This window comes from Oncorhynchus kisutch, linkage group LG19 (assembly GCF_002021735.2).
Source record: "Oncorhynchus kisutch isolate 150728-3 linkage group LG19, Okis_V2, whole genome shotgun sequence".
Lineage (NCBI taxonomy): Eukaryota > Metazoa > Chordata > Actinopteri > Salmoniformes > Salmonidae > Oncorhynchus > Oncorhynchus kisutch.
In genome coordinates, this window is record NC_034192.2 from 65218914 (window position 1) to 65234850 (window position 15937).

Genomic DNA, 15937 nt, shown 5'->3' on the forward strand with positions numbered 1-15937 from the left:
CTGTAGCCAGGGATAAAGCCTAGCCAACCACTGTTACCTTGTCATTGAAGGTAGCCAGAGATAAAGCCTAGCCAACCACTGTTATGTCATTGACTGTAGCCGGGGATAAAGCCTAGCCAACCACTGTAATGTCATTGACTGTAGCCGGGGATAAAGCCTAGCCAACCACTGTTATGTCATTGACTGTAGCCGGGGATAAAGCCTAGGCAACCACTGTTACCTTGTCATTGACTGTAGCCAGGGATAAAGCCATGCCAACCACTGTTATGTCATTGACTGTAGCCGGGGATAAAGCCTAGGCAACCACTGTTACCTTGTCATTGAAGGTAGCCAGAGATAAAGCCTAGCCAACCACTGTTATGTCATTGACTGTAGCCGGGGATAAAGCCTAGCCAACCACTGTAATGTCATTGACTGTAGCCGGGGATAAAGCCTAGCCAACCACTGTTACCTTGTCATTGAAGGTAGCCAGAGATAAAGCCTAGCCAAGCACTGTTACCTTGTCATTGACTGTAGCCAGGGATAAAGCCTAGCCAACCACTGTTATGTCATTGACTGTAGCCGGGGATAAAGCCTAGGCAACCACTGTTACCTTGTCATTGAAGGTAGCCAGAGATAAAGCCTAGCCAACCACTGTTATGTCATTGACTGTAGCCGGGGATAAAGCCTAGCCAACCACTGTAATGTCATTGACTGTAGCCGGGGATAAAGCCTAGCCAACCACTGTTACCTTGTCATTGACTGTAGCCAGAGATAAAGCCTAGCCAACCACTGTAATGTCATTGACTGTAGCCGGGGATAAAGCCTAGCCAACCACTGTAATGTCATTGAATGTAGCCGGGGATAAAGCCTAGCCAACCACTGTAATGTCATTGACTGTAGCCAGGGATAAAGCCTAGCCAACCACTGTTACCTTGTCATTGACTGTAGCCAGGGATAAAGCCTAGCCAACCACTGTTACCTTGTCATTGACTGTAGCCAGGGATAAAGCCTAGCCAACCACTGTTACCTTGTCATTGACTGTAGCCAGAGATAAAGCCTAGCCAACCACTGTTACCTTGTCATTGACTGTAGCCAGAGATAAAGCCTAGCCAACCACTGTTACCTTGTCATTGACTGTAGCCAGGGATAAAGCCTAGCCAACCACTGTTACCTTGTCATTGACTGTAGCCAGGGATAAAGCCTAGCCAACCACTGTTACCTTGTCATTGACTGTAGCCAGAGATAAAGCCTAGCCAACCACTGTTACCTTGTCATTGACTGTAGCCAGGGATAAAGCCTAGCCAACCACTGTTACCTTGTCATTGAAGGTAGCCAGAGATAAAGCCTAGCCAACCACTGTAATGTCATTGACTGTAGCCAGAGATAAAGCCTAGCCAACCACTGTTACCTTGTCATTGACTGTAGCCAGAGATAAAGCCTAGCCAACCACTGTAATGTCATTGACTGTAGCCAGAGATAAAGCCTAGCCAACCACTGTTACCTTGTCATTGACTGTAGCCGGGGATAAAGCCTAGCCAACCACTGTTACCTTGTCATTGAAGGTAGCCAGAGATAAAGCCTAGCCAACCACTGTTACCTTGTCATTGACTGTAGCCAGGGATAAAGCCTAGCCAACCACTGTAATGTCATTGACTGTAGCCAGGGATAAAGCCTAGCCAACCACTGTAATGTCATTGTCTGTAGCCAGGGATAAAGCCTAGCCAACCACTGTAATGTCATTGACTGTAGCCAGAGATAACGCCTAACCAACCACTGTTACCTTGTCATTGACTGTAGCCAGGGTGGCAGACAGCATAACACCTACAGTAAAATACAGTAGTCACAGGCCAGGAGACAGCATCACAGCTACAGTAAAATACAGTAGTCACAGGCCAGCAGACAGCATCACACCTACAGTAAAATACAGTAGTCACAGGCCAGCAGACAGCATCACACCTACAGTAAAATACAGTAGTCACAGGCCAGCAGACAACATCACACCTACAGTAAAATACAGTAGTCACAGGCCAGCAGACAACATCACACCTACAGTAAAATACAGTAGTCACAGGCCAGCAGACAACATCACACCTACAGTAAAATACAGTAGTCACAGGCCAGCAGACAACATCACACCTACAGTAAAATACAGTAGTCACAGGCCAGCAGACAACATCACACCTACAGTAAAATACAGTAGTCACAGGCCAGCAGACAACATCACACCTACAGTAAAATACAGTAGTCACAGGCCAGCAGACAACATCACACCTACAGTAAAATACAGTAGTCACAGGCCAGCAGACAACATCACACCTACAGTAAAATACAGTAGTCACAGGCCAGCAGACAACATCACACCTACAGTAAAATACAGTAGTCACAGGCCAGCAGACAACATCACACCTACAGTAAAATACAGTAGTCACAGGCCAGCAGACAACATCACACCTACAGTAAAATACAGTAGTCACAGGCCAGCAGACAACATCACACCTACAGTAAAATACAGTAGTCACAGGCCAGCAGACAACATCACACCTTCAGTACAGCAGTCAGACAGGACCCACTAATATATATCTGTCCATAATACATACAATCAGACAGGCCCCCTTTTAATATCTGTCCACCCATGTCGGGTAACCCTGGCTGATTTGTCGCTCCATCCATCCCTCCCTCCTTCCATCCACTCCTTTCCTCGTCTCCTCTTTCCCTCTCTCACTCCCTCTTCCTCTCTTCCCTCCACCCTCCATCCCTCCATCCCACCCCTCCCCTACCTTACCCCTTGACCGCCCTCCTGCTCTCCCTCCATCACTTCATCACGGTGACAGTGAACGGAGGTTGGTCTACCTGGACAACGTGGTCGGCGTGCAGCTCAGTTTGTGGGCGTGGCTGGCAGAGGAGGAGCCGCAGCTGCACCAATCCCACGCCGCTGAACGGGGGCATGGCATGCGACGGACAGAATGTCCAGAAAAGCGCCTGCACCGCGACCTGCCCAGGTAACACCGCCCGCTCAAACCGCTCCCAGGCCTTCAGCTAGGCTACTTCCTGTCCTGTGGCCCCGCCTCTGCTTGGCTGTGATTGGCTTAGCCAGTTTGGCTTCCTGTGATTGCCTGCTGCAGAAAAAAAAAAATTGCGCTTTAAAGACATCATTAGTTCATATTTTGTTTGAGATTGGCTGCCCTTTTTTGCCAGATTCTTTTAGGTATCATTTTTTAATTGGGGAGCTGATTGGTTGGTTGGTTGGTTGATCGGTTGGTTGGTTGGTCGGTCTGTCGGTTGGTTTTTGGTTGGTCGGTTGGTTGGTTGGTCGGTCGGTCTGTCGGTCGGTTGTTGGTCGGTTGGTTGGTCGGTTGGTCGGTTGTTGGTCGGGTGGTTGGTCGGTAGGTTGGTCGGTTGGTTGGTTGGTTGATTGGTTGGTCGGTTGGTTGGTCGGTTGGTCGGTTGGTTGGTTGGTTGGTCAGTTGGTTGGTGGGTTGGTCGGTTGGTTGGTTGGTTGGTCGGTCGGTTGGTTGGTCGGGCGGCTGGTTGGTTGGTCGGTTGGTGGGTTGGTTGGTTGGTCGGGCGGGCGGCTGGTTGGTCGGTTGGTTGGTCAGTTGGTTGGTCGGTTGGTTGGTCGGTTGGTTGGTCGGTTGGTTGGTCAGTTGGTTGGTTGGTTGGTCGGTTGGTTGGTCGGTTGGTTGGTCGGTCGGGTTGGTTGGTTGGTTGGTCGGTCGGTTGGTCGGTCGGTCGGTCGGTCGGTTGGTCGGTTGGTCGGGCGGTTGGTCGGTCGGTCGGTTGGTTGGTTGGTCGGTTGGTCCGTCGGTCGGTTGGTCGGTTGGTTGGTTGGTTGGTTGGTTGGTTGGTTGGTCGGTTGGTCGGTCGGTCGGTTGGTCGGTTGGTTGGTTGGTCGGTCGTTGGGTCGGTTGGTCGGTTGGTTGGTTGATTGGTTTGTTGGTTAGTCGGTTGGTTGGTCGGCTGGTTGGTTGGTTGGTCGGTCGGTTGGTCGGTTGGTTGGTCGGTCAGCTGGTTGGTCGGTTGTTGGTCTGTGATCAGATTGAGTTGAGTAAAATGGTCAAATCTACCTCTGTGTCATCAGTCTCTACACATCCCTGTTTCTCCTCCCTGCAGTCTGTGTAGTAGAAACCATGTCCCTGGTTGTATCCCAAATGGCACACTATTCACTATATAGCCCCTAGGGCTCTGGTCTAAAGTAGTGCACTATGTAGAGAATAGGGCTCTGCACTATATAGGGAATAGGGCTCTGGTCTAAAGTAGTGCACTATATATGGAATAGGGCTCTGCACTATATAGGGAATAGGGCTCTGGTCTAAAGTACTGCACTATATAGGGAATAGGGCTCTGGTCTAAAGTATTGCACTATATAGGGATTAGGGCTCTGGTCTAAAGAGTGGTGTGGAGGCAGAGTGGTGTGGAGGCAGAGTGGTGTGGAGGCTGAGGCAGAGTGGTGTGGAGGCAGAGTGGTGTGGAGGCAGAGTTTTGTGGAGGCAGGGGGGTGTTAGGCAGAGTGGTGTGGAGGCAGAGCGATGTTGAGGCAGAGCGATGTTGAGGCAGAGTGATGTGGAGGCAGAGCGGCGTGGAGGCAGAGCGGCGTGGAGGCAGAGGCAGAGGGGTGTGGAGGCAGAGGCAGAGGGGTGTGGAGGCAGAGTGGTGTGGAGGCAGAGTGGTGTGGAAGCAGAGCGGCGTGGAGGCAGAGATGCAGAGGGGTGTGGAGGCAGAGGCAGAGTGGTGTGGAAGCAGAGTGGTGTGGAGGCAGAGGGGTGTGGAGGCAGAGTGGTGTGGAGGCAGAGGGGTGTGGAGGCAGAGTGGTGTGGAGGCAGAGCGGCGTGGATGCAGAGTGGTGTGGAGGCAGAGCGGTGTGGAGGCAGAGTGGTGTGGAGGCAGAGTGGTGTGGAGGCAGAGGGGTGTGAAGGCAGAGTGGTGGGGAGGCAGAGTGGTGTGGAGGCAGAGTGGTGTGGAGGCAGAGTGGTGTGGAGGCAGAGGCAGAGGGGTGTGGAGGCAGAGGCAGAGGGGTGTGGAGGCAGAGGCAGAGGTGTGTGGAGGCAGAGGCAGAGTGGTGTGGAGGCAGAGGTAGAGGGGTGTGGAGGCAGAGTGGTGTGGAGGCAGAGGCAGAGTGGTGTGGAGGCAGAGTGGCGTTTAGGCAGAGTGGCATGGAGTGTGGAGGCAGAGCGGTGTGGAGGCAGAGCGGTGTGGAGGCAGAGTGGTGTGGAGGCAGACAGAAAGACACACACATAGATGCTGAGCAGAACATGTCATTTCGATCCCTGGCAGTTAGCAGGAGAGGAAGGCAAGAACAGACAGAGGGATGGAGGGAGCTATAATGCTCCTTGTGTATTTCTGTGGGGACAGAGAGACAGAGAGCGAGAGAGAGAGACAGAGACAGAGACCGAGAGAGAGAGAGAGAGAGAGAGAGACAGAGAGAGAGAGAGAGACAGAGAGCGAGAGAGAGAGACAGAGACAGAGACCGAGAGAGAGAGACAGATAGAGACAGAGACAGAGAGAGAGAGAAAGAGAGAGAGAGAGAGAGAGAGAGAGAGGGAGAGAGAGAGAGAGACAGAGACAGAGAGAGAGAGAGAGAGAGAGAGAGAGATAGACAGAGAGAGAGAGAGACAGAGACCGAGAGAGAGAGAGAGAGAGAGAGAGAGAGAGGGAGGGAGGGCTATAATGCTCCTTGTGTATTTATGTGGGGACAGAGAGAGAGAGAGAGAGAGAGAGAGACAGAGAGCGAGAGAGAGAGAGAGAGAGACAGAGAGCGAGAGAGAGAGACAGAGACAGAGACCGAGAGAGAGAGACAGATAGAGACAGAGACAGAGAGAGAGAGAGAGAGAGAGAGACAGAGAGCGAGAGAGAGAGACAGAGACAGAGACCGAGAGAGAGAGACAGATAGAGACAGAGACAGAGAGAGAGAGAGAGAGAGAGAGAGAGAGAGAGGGAGAGAGAGAGGGAGAGAGAGAGAGAGACAGAGACAGAGAGAGAGAGAGAGAGAGAGAGAGAGAGAGAGAGAGAGAGAGACAGATAGAGACAGAGACAGAGAGAGAGGGAGAGAGAGAGAGAGAGAGAGAGAGAGAGAGAGAGAGAGAGAGAGAGAGAGAGAGAGAGAGAGAGAGAGAGGGAGAGAGAGAGAGACACAGAGAGAGAGAGAGAGAGGTAGACAGAGAGAGATTAAGAGACAGAGACAGAGACAAAAATATCATTACTTGACACATTGGTAAGAATTAACAAAAAAACTGAGCAAACTAGAATGCTATTTGGCCCTACACAGAGAGTACACGGCGGCAGAATACCTGACCACTGTGACTGACCCAAAATTAAGGAAAGCTTTGACTATGTACAGACTCAGTGAGCATAGCCTTGCTATTGAGAAAGGCCGCCGTAGGCAGACATGGCTCTCAAGGCAAGACAGGCTATGTGCTCACTGCCCACAAAATGAGGTGGAAACTGAGCTGCACTTCCTAACCTCCTGCCCAATGTATGACCATATTAGAGAGACATATTTCCCTCAGATTACACAGATCCACAAAGAATTCGAAAACAAATCCAATTTTGATAAACTCCCATATGTACTGGGTGAAATTCCACAGTGTGCCATCACAGCAGCAAGATTTGTGACCTGTTGCCACGAGAAAAGGGCAACCAGTGAAGAACAAACCCCATTGTAAATACAACCCATATTTATGCTTATTTATTTTATTTTGTGTCCTTTAGCCATTTGTACATTGTTAAAACACTGTATATATATAATATGACATTTGTAATGATCTTTATTGTTTTGAAACGTCTGTATGTGTAATGTTTACTGTTAATTTTGATTGTTTATTTCACTTTATATATTCACTTTGTATGTTGTCTACCTCACTTGCTTTGGCAATGTTAACACATGTTTCCCATGCCAATAAAGCCCTTGAATTGAATTGAATTGAATTGAGAGACAGAGACAGAGAGAGAGACAGAGAGAGAGAGAGAGAGAGAGAGAGAGAGAGAGAGAGAGAGACAGAGACAGAGACAGAGACAGAGACAGAGAGAGACAGAGAGAGAGAGAGAGAGAGAGAGAGAGAGACAGAGACAGAGAGAGAGACAGAGAGAGAGACAGAGACAGAGACAGAGAGAGAGAGGCATTAGTCAGCCGTGCTGACCGCCAGAAAATATCCCCACAAATTTCCTATGCTCGGTCAACAGCAGGGAGCTAAGCCCTCCACCTCCGTCAGACTCCAGCTTCTACTGTTCCTGCTCCCTAGTACCTGAGTCATATCTACTGCAACCAATCAGAGATCTCATTAGAACATCTCAGTGCATCATCACTCCCAGGACACAGATAGTCAGACATCACCCACGGTAGCGTCAGTCTGGAGTGAAAGTAATACGGCCTCTTCAGAATGTAACTAATGCTCCTAGAGGGGACAACAAAAAAACTCACAGGAAACAGTAGGAGGCAAAAAGCAGCAGGGGGATGTGGAATCTGACAGCAACAAGAGGTGGATTTGATCTGATTAAAACAGTGCATTCATGGGTTCAATCTCAGAAGTACCCGGGGATGCAAGGTGCTCCTATAACAAAGCAGACAGAGCAACTCCATAAACTTTAAGGAGATTAAACGCGAATTCAGACTAGACTTGTTTGGACCTCCCCAGCCCCCCAAGAGTCTCCATGTAATTCCAACCCTAAGGGCACTGTAACACAAATTGCATTGTGGCATGTGTTGGCAGTGTAGTGAGACAGAGGGGACTGAGGCTGTGTCCCAAATGGCACCCTACCCCCTATATAGTAGCACTATTTTTGTTTTGACCAGAGCTTTATCGGGAATAGGGTGTCATTTATAGCGCACTACAGTATGTAGGGAATAGGGTGTCATTTATAGTGCACTACAGTATATAGGGAATAGGGTGTCATTTATAGTGCACTACAGTATATAGGGAATAGGGTGTCATTTATAGTGCACTACAGTATGTAGGGAATAGGGTGTCATTTATAGTGCACTACAGTATATAGGGAATAGGGTGTCATTTATAGTGCACTACAGTATATAGGGAATAGGGTGTAATTTATAGTGCACTACAGTATATAGGGAATAGTGCAGTCGGAGACCGAGGGGAGAGGCCAGAACCCACTGAATGTCCGGTCTGTAGATCAGGGAGAGACCGAGGGGAGAGGTCAGAACCCACTGAATGTCCGGTCTGTAGATCAGGGAGAGACCGAGGGGAGAGGCCAGAACCCACTGAATGTCCGGTCTGTAGATCAGGGAGAGACCGAGGGGAGAGGCCAGAACCCACTGAATGTCCGGTCTGTAGATCAGGGAGAGAACGAGGGGAGAGGCCAGAACCCACTGAATGTCCGGTCTGTAGATCAGGGAGAGACCGAGGGGAGAGGCCAGAACCCACTGAATGTCCGGTCTGTAGATCAGGGAGAGACCGAGGGGAGAGGCCAGAACCCACTGAATGTCCGGACTGTAGATCAGGGAGAGACTGAGGGGAGAGGCCAGAACCCACTGAATGTCCGGTCTGTAGATCAGGGAGAGACCGAGGGGAGAGGCCAGAACCCACTGAATGTCCGGTCTGTAGATCAGGGAGAGACCGAGGGGAGAGGCCAGAACCCACTGAATGTCCGGTCTGTAGATCAGGGAGAGACCGAGGGGAGAGGCCAGAACCCACTGAATGTCCGGTCTGTAGATCAGGGAGAGACCGAGGGGAGAGGCCAGAACCCACTGAATGTCCGGTCTGTAGATCAGGGAGAGACCGAGGGGAGAGGCCAGAACCCACTGAATGTCCGGTCTGTAGATCAGGGAGAGACCGAGGGGAGAGGCCAGAACCCACTGAATGTCCGGTCTGTAGATCAGGGAGAGACCGAGGGGAGAGGCCAGAACCCACTGAATGTCCGGTCTGTAGATCAGGGAGAGACTGAGGGGAGAGGCCAGAACCCACTGAATGTCCGGTCTGTAGATCAGGGAGAGACCGAGGGGAGAGGCCAGAACCCACTGAATGTCCGGTCTGTAGATCAGGGAGAGACCGAGGGGAGAGGCCAGAACCCACTGAATGTCCGGTCTGTAGATCAGGGAGAGACCGAGGGGAGAGGCCAGAACCCACTGAATGTCCGGTCTGTAGATCAGGGAGAGACCGAGGGGAGAGGCCAGAACCCACTGAATGTCCGGTCTGTAGATCAGGGAGAGACCGAGGGGAGAGGCCAGAACCCACTGAATGTCCGGTCTGTAGATCAGGGAGAGACTGAGGGGAGAGGCCAGAACCCACTGAATGTCCGGTCTGTAGATCAGGGAGAGACCGAGGGGAGAGGCCAGAACCCACTGAATGTCCGGTCTGTAGATCAGGGAGAGACCGAGGGGAGAGGCCAGAACCCACTGAATGTCCGGTCTGTAGATCACGGAGAGACCGAGGCTTGACCTCTGTCCCATCTCTGATGGTTCTGCTTTGTCCGTATGATGACAGGTGCTCTTTATGAAAAATATGAATACCATTCCAGCCATGAGGCCAACAGAGGGTGATTTTGGTCTTTGGACTGCTGGAAAGAACTACATACCTCCTTTTTGTTTCTAAGAGTGTGTAGGGAATAGTGTGTAATTTGGGATACATTCACTACCATTAGTACCATGATCCATGACCTTGTCTGGTTCAGTGTACTACTGACTACATGAGTAGACTGGGAGACGATTAGACAGGAGGCCAGAATGAATCCATGACATTTGGAGCTGTGTAATACACTGTAGATTCAGCGATGCCACCCTTTATCAGCCTGAATCATTTAGATTGAGGATTTGACATGTCTGACACTTGAATACAGTAGCTAGGGGTCAAGGTTTGTTAATGGGTTGTTGTTTTTCTCTAAACTGAAAGCTTGCGATTTAACTTTTTTCTGTCAGTGTTATTTTTGATATTTTATCTTGCCGCTTTCTAAATGCTACTCGTTGGAGCAGCTTCCTGATTCAAGACTCCACTCATTAATCCAGAGGCAGAATTATTTTTTAAATTATTAGGTTTTTTTGGTGTGCTTTTTGTGTTCTTCAGCTTTTATATAATATAATGAATGAATGACACGTTCCAGCGATAGAGAGTGCTTTCATTCAAGGTTGTAGTGACTGGTTTGTGTGAAGAGTAATTTTGAACATCAATTCTAAACAACAGTCTGAGTCATGCGACTTTTTAGGAAATTAGTAAATGTCTTGTCACCCAATCAAATGGATGAATATAGCAGAGATACCCAGTCCAGTGGATGACTACAGCAGAGATACCCAGTCAAGTGGATGGCTATAGCAGAGATACCCAGTTACCCAATCAAGTGAATGACTATAGCAGAGATACCCAATCAAGTGGATGACTATAGCAGAGATACCCAATCAAGTGGATGACTATAGCAGAGATACCCAGTCAAGTGGATGACTATAGCAGAGATACCCAGTTACCCAGTCAAGTGGATGACTATAGCAGAGATACCCAGTCCAGTGGATGACTATAGCAGAGATACCCAGTCCAGTGGATGACTATAGCAGAGATACCCAGTTACCCAGTCCAGTGGATGACTATAGCAGAGATACCCAGTCCAGTGGATGACTATAGCAGAGATACCCAGTCCAGTGGATGACTATAGCAGAGATACCCAGTTACCCAGTCCAGTGGATGACTATAGCAGAGATACCCAGTCCAGTGGATGACTATAGCAGAGATACCCAGTCCAGTGGATGACTATAGCAGAGATACCCAGTCCAGTGGATGACTATAGCAGAGATACCCAGTCCAGTGGATGACTATAGCAGAGATACCCAGTCAAGTGGATGACTATAGCAGAGATACCCAGTTACCCAGTCCAGTGGATGACTATAGCAGAGATACCCAGTCCAGTGGATGACTATAGCAGAGATACCCAGTCCAGTGGATGACTATAGCAGAGATACCCAGTCCAGTGGATGACTATAGCAGAGATACCCAGTCCAGTGGATGACTATAGCAGAGATACCCAGTCCAGTGGATGACTATAGCAGAGATACCCAGTCCAGTGGATGACTATAGCAGAGATACCCAGTCCAGTGGATGACTATAGCAGAGATACCCAGTCAAGTGGATGACTATAGCAGAGATCCCCAGTCCAGTGGATGACTATAGCAGAGATACCCAGTCCAGTGGATGACTATAGCAGAGATACCCAGTCCAGTGGATGACTATAGCAGAGATACCCAGTCAAGTGGATGACTATAGCAGAGATACCCAGTCCAGTGGATGACTATAGCAGAGATACCCAGTCCAGTGGATGACTATAGCAGAGATACCCAGTTACCCAGTCCAGTGGATGACTATAGCAGAGATACCCAGTCCAGTGGATGACTATAGCAGAGATACCCAGTCCAGTGGATGACTATAGCAGAGATACCCAGTCCAGTGGATGACTATAGCAGAGATACCCAGTCAAGTGGATGACTATAGCAGAGATCCCCAGTCCAGTGGATGACTATAGCAGAGATACCCAGTCCAGTGGATGACTATAGCAGAGATACCCAGTCCAGTGGATGACTATAGCAGAGATACCCAGTCAAGTGGATGACTATAGCAGAGATACCCAGTCCAGTGGATGACTATAGCAGAGATACCCAGTCCAGTGGATGACTATAGCAGAGATACCCAGTCCAGTGGATGACTATAGCAGAGATACCCAGTCCAGTGGATGACTATAGCAGAGATACCCAGTCCAGTGGATGACTATAGCAGAGATACCCAGTCAAGTGGATGATTATAGCAGAAATACTGCTAATGTATTACAGACCTGCCTCCTCTGCTTTAAAGAAAAAAGTGTTTACATCAGTGGAATTGGAACAGAGGTCAGTGTGATTTATGTTTTCTCACTTAGTCTACAGAATAATTAGCAGTTGTTGCAGAGTGAGTAGTTTGGAGTGGCTAGTTTTTGTGTTTTGTTTTCTTGATTTCAAAGAAACATTGATAGGCAACAAAGCTGTCTTCTCCTAGTCCTGTAGTAGTCTTCAGTCTTCATACCACCTCCCATTCTGTTGTCCTAGTCCTGTAGTAGTCTTCAGTCTTCATACCACCTCCCATTCTGTTGTCCTAGTCCTGTAGTAGTCTTCAGTCTTCATACCACCTCCCATTCTGTTGTCCTAGTCCTGTAGTAGTCTTCAGTCTTCATACCACCTCCCATTCTGTTGTCCTAGTCCTGTAGTAGTCTTCAGTCTTCATACCACCTCCCATTCTGTTGTCCTAGTCCTGTAGTAGTCTTCAGTCTTCATACCACCTCCCATTCTGTTGTCCTAGTCCTGTAGTAGTCTTCAGTCTTCATACCACCTCCCATTCTGTTGTCCTAGTCCTGTAGTAGTCTTCAGTCTTCATACCACCTCCCATTCTGTTGTCCTAGTCCTGTAGTAGTCTTCAGTCTTCATACCACCTCCCATTCTGTTGTCCTAGTCCTGTAGTAGTCTTCAGTCTTCATACCACCTCCCATTCTGTTGTCCTAGTCCTGTAGTAGTCTTCAGTCTTCATACCACCTCCCATTCTGTTGTCCTAGTCCTGTAGTAGTCTTCAGTCTTCATACCACCTCCCATTCTGTTGTCCTAGTCCTGTAGTAGTCTTCAGTCTTCATACCACCTCCCATTCTGTTGTCCTAGTCCTGTAGTAGTCTTCAGTCTTCATACCACCTCCCATTCTGTTGTCCTAGTCCTGTAGTAGTCTTCAGTCTTCATACCACCTCCCATTCTGTTGTCCTAGTCCTGTAGTAGTCTTCAGTCTTCATACCACCTCCCATTCTGTTGTCCTAGTCCTGTAGTAGTCACATCTCCACTCAGTCTTCATACCACCTCCCATTCTGTTGTCCTAGTCCTGTAGTAGTCACATCTCCACTCAGTCTTCATACCACCTCCCATTCTGTTGTCCTAGTCCTGTAGTAGTCACATCTCCACTCAGACATTTAGTCTTCATACCACCTCCCATTCTGTTCTCCTAGTCCTGTAGTAGTCACATCTCCACTCAGACATTCAGTCTTCATACCACCTCCCATTCTGTTCTCCTAGTCCTGTAGTAGTCACATCTCCACTCAGACATTCAGTCTTCATACCACCTCCCATTCTGTTCTCCTAGTCCTGTAGTAGTCACATCTCCACTCAGACATTCAGTCTTCATACCACCTCGCATTATATTCCTTCCTCTCATTCTGTTCTCCCAGTCCTGTGGTAGTCACATCTCCACTCAGACATTCAGTCTTCATACCACCTCGCATTATATTCCTTCCTCTCATTCTGTTCTACCTGTCATGTTGATGTTTGTGTTCCATTCCTTTTTTTCATTCTGTTCTACCTGTCATGTTGATGTTTGTGTTCCATTCCTTCTTTTCATTCTGTTCTACCTGTCATGTTGATGTTTGTGTTCCATTCCTTCTTTTCATTCTGTTCTACCTGTCATGTTGATGTTTGTGTTCCATTCCTTCTTTTCATTCTGTTCTACCTGTCATGTTGATGTTTGTGTTCCATTCCTTCTTTTCATTCTGTTCTACCTGTCATGTTGATGTTTGTGTTCCATTCCTTCTTTTCATTCTGTTCTACCTGTCATGTTGATGTTTGTGTTCCATTCCTTCTTTTCATTCTGTTCTACCTGTCATGTTGATGTTTTCATTCCTGCCCTCCTCCTGTTACTGATTCAATTCAATTCAATATGGGAAACATATGTTAACATTGAAATAGATAATAAACAAAAGTGTAATAAACAATCAAGAAACTGTTGTTACACTTACAGAATTTCCAAAGAGATCGAGACATTTCAATTGTCATATTACGTCTATGTACAGTGTTGCAACGAAGTACAAAAGGGAAAATAAATCAACATAAATATGGGTTGTATTTACAATGGTGTTTGTTCTTCACTGGTTGCCCTTTTCTTGTGGCAACACGTCACACATATTGCTGCTGTGATGTCACACTGTGGTATTTCACACAATAGATATGGGAGTTTATCAAAATTGGATTTGTTTTCGAATAATTTGTGGGTCTGTGTAATCTGAGGGAAATATGTGTCTCTAATATGGTCATATATTTGGCAGGAGGTTTGGAAGTGCAGCTCAGTTTCCACCTCATTTTGTAGGCAGTGTTCATATAGCCTGTCTTCTCTTGAGAGCCATGTCTGCCTACGGCGGCCTTTCTCAATAGCTGGGCTACAGTGGGACAAAAAAGTATTTAGTCAGCCACCAATTGTGCAAGTTCTCCCACTTAAAAAGATGAGAGAGGCCTGTAATTTTCATCATAGGTACAACTATGACAGACAAAATGAGAAAGTCACATTCTAGGATATTTAAAGCTCTGCTGCTCACCTAGCTCACCCGCTAGTGACATTAGCCCAGCGTGCTAGCATCCATCTCCTCTATAAAGCTCACCTAGCTCACATGCTAGTGACCTTAGCCCAGCGTGCTAGCATCCATCTCCTCTATAAAGCTCTGCTGCTCACCTAGCTCACCTGCCAGTGACCTTAGCCCAGCGTGCTAGCATCCATCTCCTCTATAAAGCTCTGCTGCTCACATGCTAGTGACCTTAGCCCAGCGTGCTAGCATCCATCTCCTCTATAAAGCTCTGCTGCTCACATGCTAGTGACCTTAGCCCAGCGTGCTAGCATCCATCTCCTCTATAAAGCTCACCTAGCTCACCTGCCAGTGACCTTAGCCTAGCGTGGTAGCATCCATCTCCTCTATAAAGCTCACCTAGCTCACCTGCTAGTGACCTTAGCCCAGCGTGCTAGCATCCATCTCCTCTATAAAGCTCTGCTGCTCACCTAGCTCACCTGCCAGTGACCTTAGCCCAGCGTGCTAGCATCCATCTCCTCTATAAAGCTCTGCTGCTCACATGCTAGTGACCTTAGCCCAGCGTGCTAGCATCCATCTCCTCTATAAAGCTCTGCTGCTCACATGCTAGTGACCTTAGCCCAGCGTGCTAGCATCCATCTCCTCTATAAAGCTCACCTAGCTCACCTGCTAGTGACCTTAGCCCAGCGTGCTAGCATCCATCTCCTCTATAAAGCTCACCTAGCTCACCTGCCAGTGACCTTAGACTAGCGTGCTAGTATCCATCTCCTCTATAAAGCTCACCTAGCTCACCTGCCAGTGACCTTAGCCCAGCGTGCTAGCATCCATCTCCTCTATAAAGCTCACCTAGCTCACCTGCCAGTGACCTTAGCCTAGCGTGCTAGCATCCATCTCCTCTATAAAGCTCACCTAGCTCACCTGCCAGTGACCTTAGCCCAGCGTGCTAGCATCCATCTCCTCTATAAAGCTCTGCTGCTCACCTAGCTCACCTGCTAGTGACCTTAGCCCAGCGTGCTAGCATCCATCTCCTCTATAAAGCTCTGCTGCTCACCTAGCTCACCTGCTAGTGACCTTAGCCCAGCGTGCTAGCATCCATCTCCTCTATAAAGCTCTGCTGCTCACCTAGCTCACCTGCTAGTGACCTTAGCCCAGCGTGCTAGCATCCATCTCCTCTATGAGGCTCTGCTGTATGTTTGTAAAGTATATAGTCATTGTAAATCAAATCAAATCACATTTTATTGGTCACAAACACATGGTTGGCAGATGTTATTGTGAGTGTAAAGAAATGTTTGTGCTTCTAGTCCCGACAGTGCAGTAATTTCTAGCAAGTAATCTAACAATTCCACAACCACTATCTAATACACACAACTCTAAAGGGATGAACGTGAATATGTACAAATAAATATATGGATGAGCAATGGCCGAGCGGCATAGACAAGATGCAATCGATGGTAGAAAATACAGTATGTACATCTGGGATGAGTAGTGCAAGATATGTAAACATAATTATTAAAGTGACATTATTAAAGTGACTAGTGATCCATTTGTTAGAGTGGCCAATTATTTCAAGTCTGTATGGAGGCAGCAGCCTCTCTGTGTCAGTGATGGCTGTTTAACAGTCTGATGGCCTTGAGATAGAATCTATTTTTTAGTCTTGGTACCAGCTTTGCAC

The 15937-nt window shown here is 48.2% G+C and overlaps 1 protein-coding gene across 1 annotated transcript in view; it reads left to right on the plus strand.

Annotated features, from left to right (window-relative positions):
* The window catches only part of LOC109879096 (netrin receptor UNC5A-like), a 114041-nt gene that overhangs the window by 41492 nt on the left and 56612 nt on the right, over window positions 1-15937 (plus strand). Inside the window, exon 5 of the mRNA XM_031797274.1 lies at window positions 2814-2981. Within this exon, the coding sequence (XP_031653134.1) occupies window positions 2814-2981 (168 nt within the window). The remainder of the gene's footprint in view (window positions 1-2813; window positions 2982-15937) is intronic.